This window comes from Stylophora pistillata, chromosome 10, assembly GCF_964205215.1.
Source record: "Stylophora pistillata chromosome 10, jaStyPist1.2, whole genome shotgun sequence".
NCBI lineage: Eukaryota > Metazoa > Cnidaria > Anthozoa > Scleractinia > Pocilloporidae > Stylophora > Stylophora pistillata.
The window spans coordinates 21076501-21083996 of NC_142528.1; the positions used below are offsets into that span (position 1 = coordinate 21076501).

Sequence of the window (7496 nt, forward strand, 5' to 3'; positions counted from 1 at the left end):
GTCCATCCCCCGCCCCTCTTTCGCCCTCCACGTCCGGCCACTTCCTTCATCTCGTGTTTGAGGTGCTTCCTCAGCCAAAATGTTTCAATCAGGTCTATGAATTCATGTGGGCTTAGAGAGCCAAGAAAAGTAAGCTGACTGGTATCAAAGGTTTCTGGAAACTGTCATTTTGAGAGTTGTTCCTTTGGGTTCTACAATTCACATTCATACTCAGAATGTCATAATTGGTCATAATTCTACTATTTACTGGCAAAAAAATTCAGACATGCTCTTTACCTGAGATATGTTGTGCAAAATTTTTTCCTGGGCATGTTCATGCACGCACAAGTAGTTTTCTCTCTCTATTTCATATGCTCAGCATCCTTTGGGCTTGTTAACATTTTCCATGAAATATAGAGAAGAAAAAACTAAGCAAGAAATTACTTAGGGTTAAAGTCGAAAATTGGGCAATTATTGTGGCCGATTGTGGCTAGATTTAAGAAGTTCTCTGGCCAAGAGACACCAATTTTGTTTACTATTAATATTGATATGTTGTAAATTTTTTTCCTCCTACCTCACCTGGGTTTCTAAAGTCACCCATTTGTGTAAGATGTATGTACTCAGATCAGCCGTGGTACATTGCTTGCTGGGAACAGGTACACAAGTCACCCAGTGCAGAAGTCAGTAGGTTAATTGTTAACATGTTGAGCCACCCAATCATAGAAGAAACGATCACTAACTACTATATTGGTTGATGTAAACACTTAGAAAATGTTTAATAAAAGGCATTCTTGCAAATCCAGGGCCTTTTTTAATCCCCCTCCAGAGTGGGGCTTCCATGCTAAAAAGGTTACTCATGCTTTCCCTAGTTACTGGACTAAAGGTGAGCTCAAGTCTGCATCAAATAAGACAATGTGCATAATCATGTTAGCAAGTATCATCAGCTGGCAACTCACTGTAATGGAAATCAACAGAAATGTATGCAAACCCAACAAGATAAAAGCAACTGGACACCATTGGCTATCTTAACATGGCTTTTAATTAGGAATAATCACTCTGAATTAAGAATAAAACGTTCTCAGTAGATTCAATCATATTAAATGTACACAAGTTGAGCTACCCTCACTTCTGTTATCATCCTTAGTGTTGTCAAAACATACTTCCTCCTGGTTTGGATTCAGCCATTACCGTACTATCTGTTTCACTAAGACCTACCGGTAGCTCTTCTGCTGACTGCTTTACCAGTCAATAATTAAACTGAAACGCCACAATTTGATCTATATTTACAAAGTAATGGCAACAATGGGGGCTCTTAGAGCAAGCACTACAATAAATGTGATGATAGCAACAATGCAGAAAGAGGGAGGGGATTGGAGAGAATTTGAGCACAGTAGGTAGCCTTTGACAACACATCCCACAATTTTGTTGATGAATGGAAACTATACTATGATTAGTGCAGTATGGCAACATCAAAAAATGTTCTTAACAGAGTAAGTTTCACACACTACTTAAGGTGGCTCGTACCAGTTTTCATCTTTTTCATGGTTTGTAACTTTGAAAGAATACAACTGTTACAGAAAGACTGACCAAGGCCAGTTGAACACTTTTACAGGTTTGAATAATAAAATCATTGGTTATCCAAAAATAGGTGTCATTTCATCACTAGCAGTTTCCATAGCAATGCTTTCATGGGCTTATTCAGATGCATTTTTTAGCTTGTGGCTTAAATAATTCAAAAACTAACCCGGTGACCCCGTGACTTTTTTCAGTGATTGCTTTTGGCACTTGAAAAGGGAAAATGCACAAAGATTTTTAAAAAATTCTACGTAGCAGAATTTCAGAAAATCTAGGAAAAAGGCAATTTTCACACATCGCAAATTTCCTTCCATATAATTTTTTTTTCTGATTCCTTTCGATGTTATTATCATATTGGAACAATAAAAAGAAAGGGTCACCAGATTTGTTTTCATGCAATAGCTTTCGTGAGTTTAGCAATTTCCACACGCGTTCTCGCACATTTAAAAATCTGGATTCTATGAGATCGACATTTGCTCATGATCTGTTGTAGCTACCGCTGATAATTGCGTGTGCTCGCGTGAGCACCTACGATCTGATGTTTTCTGATGTTTACTGCTAAGAAAATCATTAAACAGCTGTCAAAGACAGCCTCCCGAGCTCATCTTAAAAATCCTACACACAATTTCTGGCTATATCATATTATTTTCCTTTAAGTTTCAAAGTCTTCTTCCACTTCAGGTAGATTATCCTTCACTTGAGTTCTTTTTTCGCCGTTGCAAGATTTCATATCGGTTTATTCTTTCTTTTAGCTGTGAAGTAAAGCAACCTTTACTTCTCCGAAAATTGTCTTTTTATCTTAGTTTCTATCTCCTGCATTCACAGTGGCTGCTCAACACATTAAATACACACTCTTAGGTGAACTTCTCACAAAAGTAGAAGAAAATCCTTGTGCCACCATCTTTGTTGTAAATTTTCGTCTTTTAATCTCACACTTCTTTCGCACATTTTTCTCGCGCATGACGCAAGAGTTAACTTTTCCCCATGCGAGGAAACTAGTACGAACCACCTTAAGAATTTCTTCATTGTGGCCAGTCACAGACACTGATTGATATTTCTGGGTATTCACTCAACCCCTTCACTTTCAATATGTCAATGAAAAATCTCTTTACTGTATGTCATACATTTACTACAAAGTTTGTTTTGAGAATTTGGTATTGCATCAAATGATAACCATCAGTTATTATTTTTTATAATCCATTGCTTAGTCACTTGAAATTGTATTGAAACTGTAAGGAGAAATGATGCCTTGGTCACTCCTGGGAGTAAAAGGGATAGAGAAAGACAAATTCACAAGTGCCATTATTCTGCACACAGCTAAAATTGCAGTAATTTTCTTGAGAATCACTGGTACTTATGAAATCATATCAGCTAATTATAAACTAAGGTATACCAGTACTTAACATCCAATTCCTAATTTTGGTTGTTAATATACATGTAATAATAATACAATCAATGTCTGTCTTGCTATCTCAAGGTTTCTTTCAGACAAATCATCATGCAGCGTTTTGTTAACAATGTTCCTTTCTGCACCTGCTACAAGCTTAGTTATGGCATGCACTCCAACAGTGCTTAAAAAATAAATTATTAAAATTGTGGGGTATGCCAGCAAGTACATTTTTACCCGTCTCTCAAAATTTAAAACAATGTAAATTACATAATATTTCGTATTCACAGTGTGACAACTGATGATTAGTGACTATTTGCGATATAACAGGTAAAAGCCAAGAGCACAAATACAGCTGAAGACAAAGTAAACCTCCAAATCATGCCTCTGTCTCAAAGCCTTGAAGTAATCAACCACAGATTCCTGCAAAAAGCAAAGAGCCATTTGATAAGAGTACAGAAGATACAGTACTTGATATGGTGTGGAGAAAACAATGAGCTTTACACCCATTCTGAGTGAGAGAACTGAGATTTTAAAAATCAAAGCTGGGCAAGATTTATGAAGATTTAACCCTTTACTTCCCCAGGTCTGATTGCTAAATCTTCCCTCCAACTGCAACACAATTCCTTTCAAATTAGTTATGAGGATTTGGTGTTAGACCAAGATAACTTCTACCTGATAAGTTTGAGCGTTGTCTTTACCTGTTTGCTGGACAATGCATAGAATTTGATATTAAAAGGACACATCACATGTTAATCACTTCTGGCAGTTAGGAGGGTTAAAGTTTTGTTTCATCATGGTGGAACAGCATGATACAAATCTATGTCAGGGTTATTTTTAAATATGGGGGGTAAGTTTCAAAACAAACTGCAGTGTTGAGTTTGTGGGGGAGCATAACCAAGAATTTTTTTTTTTTATTGACTGAGTTGATAATGTAAATTGGCCAGCATAAAGAGTTTCATTGCTGATGTTTTCAGCCTTAGCTCTTGGTCAGAGCAAATGATAATTAGGGCTTACAATCAAAACTTTAGCTTTGAAAATCTTCATGGTGGCCAACTTACATTTATCAACTCGGTTGATAAAATCAAAATTACCCCTTTTTTAAATAGTTGCAAGTCTAAGACATTATTTTGTGGGTGTGTAATCAATGATCTCATGTTACAATGTGCACAAGATGCCTGCAGAGTTGTTTACTATGAACTTCACAAACATTTGATGGTAACTGCTTATTACATGTAAGAGAAAAAATGCCTCACTGGATCACAAACTTTTCTTATTTGTTGTTAACTAAGAACTTGGTGGAGGCTAAGTGATTGGTAGCCATAAAAGCACTTTTCATAATAGTACACATTTATGTTGGATTTAAAAAACAAAACAAAAAAGCAACACAAAAAAAAAACAAAAAACACACAAGACTCACCCATCCTCCTTGTTCAAAAATCCACTTTGCCAAGCGGTCCTTAATAAATTCACAGACCCACCCAATGATCATTTTAATGAGTGGTATTTGATTGATGACTTGTAGTGCTAGCTTGTAGCCAAAGTAGAAAAGAGTCACTATTCTTCCCCAGTTTACTTTTCCATCACTAAATATCTGTGCCCCGACTTGAAGAAACGTATCAAAAGCAGTATCTTTGGAGACAACTACTTGTGATATTAGACTGTTCAATGTGGTATCATTGGATAACCGATCTCCGATGTCACGAATGACATGAGCCACTTCCTTGTTTACTTTTCTTTGATTTTCACTCAGTTCCTGTGGAACAGGAAGGCCATCTGCACGGAAACACTCACTTAAAAAGGTGCTGACAATAGCAGGCGCCTGCCCTGATACTTCATCTACACTATTGGCTCTTTGATAAGATGGCCTTTGCTCATGAATACCATCCTGTTCATCATCTGACTGTCTTCTAGAGTTCCCACCAGGAGCCATAGTCATCCAATCTAAAAAAGGAGAGTGACCTTATTTTACATTCTAACAATTACTGTGGACAAGATTCGGCAAGCTACAACAAACCCCTACAGAATACAAAAAAAGAAAAAAGCTAGCTTTTTCCAGCTAGCAAGAAAAGAGAAGAGAAGAATAAATCATGCACCAAGTCTTAATGAAGTGTTGTTCTTAATGAAGTGTTGTGCTTTATAAAATAAGATAAGTTATTAACATTGCATTTAGATTATTGCATCACATATTTTCAGGAAAAATTCATAACTGGGCCAAGAATCAAGAATTCTGCAAGAACACAAACCCTTCAGAAGGCAAAATGCTTTCATCCAGACGAGTTCCTAATTCAACCACTGTATCTGATATTTAAGGTAATATTTACATATGGTATCCTTTGCCATGTTTTTATCTAAGCATTATCATTCTCAAAGTATAGGAAAGAACTGGCCTTTATAGCTAAGGTGGGACTCAAAGCAAAACTAACAACACTTGTTACCTAAATTCAGAGATCCACCAGGATCAAGCAGTCACCATGAGAATGTCACTCATGACACTAGCAATTTTCCTAACAAATTTCTTCATAATTTACCAGATACATCAATTTCATGGCTCAGTCTATACTAGCATAATGCTTAGAAATCACTGCTTCCCACAAAATAATCATATTTGAATAATTGTTCGTATAACAAATCATAAGCACAAAACAGTCACCCTTTACATGGCAAAAAAAAAAAAGATACATAAAATTCACAAAACAAATACCTCTGTTTAAATCACGTATGAGTTGCAAATCTATAAAATTTTTCAGTTGTACAATGCTTGTTGCTGCTGTATCTTGAACACTGTTTATTTAACTGATTAATCAGCATTTTATTAATCATTCTGGTCTAATTTTAGATTTCATATCTCTAAAATTAGAACAAGATAATGACAGCTTTAACTCAATAATGAGTAATGGTACTTGCCCACAGTGGATTGGTAAGAGTCATTTCTATTATTTGTTAAATAATTAGTTCATCAGATGTTTCCTAAATTAGCATCAAGGTTCAAGGTTCATTTATTTCACACTATTTACGTAAAATTAACATAGATGGAGAAGTAAAATTGCAACAAATGATTACAGAATAAAATAAATAAAATACAGATTATAAAGATGTGTGTGGTGGTCAAAGTAGTGAAGGCTTTCTAGTTGGACACCACCTACTTTTAGCATCCTCCCCCAATGACCCTTGGTCCAATTTGTTACCTGTCACTACCCCACTCTATCTCAAGAAGAATGGGACTCAACAACAACTACAAAATTATAACAATAGTGGTGCCAGTTAACGAATTCAACCTTCCACGCACAATCTGTTTTGTTGTAGTTTTGAAAAGCTATCACATGGAAAGCAGCCAAGTTTTAATTCGGATCTGTAACCTTTCAACTGATAAACAAATAAATTGATTATGTTCAATTTTCATAGTAGTAAATAATAATGGACACGGTCCGTATAGTATTGTCTACACAACTTTGGCGTCTCGATGAAATACACAACCAATGTTTTGAATATTTTGGCCTAACTAGTACTAATAATTGATATGTACTATACTAGAGGAAAAATTTACCCAAAGTTTGAGCATCAACACAAGTTATTTCAAACTGAATTGACATAAAATGGAACAGACATAAAACCCAGCTAAACATGGGCTTATTTATTACTACAACAAGAGAGAGCGTGTTAGATCCTCAAATCTTCCTTACGCAACTCCAACTTTCTTTCCGGCGACAACGTTAGTGGTTAGTATTTCGGCGGTTTTTTTTTTTTTACCTCAGACAACGTTGTTTTTTTCTTCCACCAGGGTAAGAAACTTAAGAGTTTAACCTACTAGTCCCTTTCAAAAATTCCAGCAAATTTCACTGTGGGAGTCGCGTGCCGTTTACAGCCGCAAAATGTACAAATTCGCCTTGGTTTACAGCGCTAGAAGAATCTAGAAGAAAACTACAGGGAATATTCCTATCGAACCCTAAGAAAGCGTCACTCTGGAAAAAATTCTCAATCAATCCTGCAACGATCAAAATATCTTGTCACGTTTGGATCGACATAGCGATCAAGAAGATAGACAAACCCTCGGGAAGAAAAGGAATTTCCGATAATTTTTACGCATATGCTCTACTCACCAGTTAAAAGAAGTAGATATTAAGTTTTGGATCTAGGAATTTTTCGTCCGCTTGAAAAGATATTATTTTCACGTCTTCGTACACTCGAGACTCAATCCTGGCACATATTAACTGATGATATGGCGGAAAGAATCTGGCAGATCAAGCGTTCGACATTGATAGACGGTTTTTGATTGGGCACAATATAAAACGGCTTTTGTGATTCGTGAATTTTCTCTCTGTTTCAGTGATGTCATCGGATGACGCGCGCCAACTTCAAAGTTTTCCCGCAACCGCTTTTAGCGCGAAAAAATTTCGCATAAGTCTTCCGATGCTTATTTTGAATGTGTTCAGACAGATAAATCATAATTTCCAAGCACCTTAGATTAGAAAGATGAGAAAACTATGCTGTGCTAACTCAGCATTATAAGTACGGGGCTTAACCAAAATGACACAAACGAAAAAGCCATCTGGTG

The 7496-nt window shown here is 36.2% G+C and overlaps 1 protein-coding gene across 2 annotated transcripts; it reads right to left on the reverse strand.

Annotated features, from left to right (window-relative positions):
* Positions 1–1000: 1000 nt before the first annotated feature.
* On the reverse strand, positions 1001–7200 carry LOC111326054 (apoptosis regulator BAX). 2 transcript variants are annotated; one of them, XM_088735420.1, is made up of 3 exons: positions 7042–7200; positions 4362–4885; positions 1001–3364 (listed from the first exon to the last, which is right to left on the reverse strand). In XM_088735420.1, the coding sequence occupies exons 2-3, from the start codon at positions 4878–4880 to the stop codon at positions 3254–3256; spliced, it is 630 nt and encodes a 209-aa protein (XP_088591546.1). In that variant the 5' UTR covers positions 4881–4885; positions 7042–7200; the 3' UTR covers positions 1001–3253. The 2 variants fall into 2 exon arrangements, with proteins under 2 accessions (XP_088591546.1, XP_022785719.2); XM_022929984.2 differs by lacking the exon at positions 7042–7200 and adding an exon at positions 5646–5745.
* Positions 7201–7496: the final 296 nt, after the last annotated feature.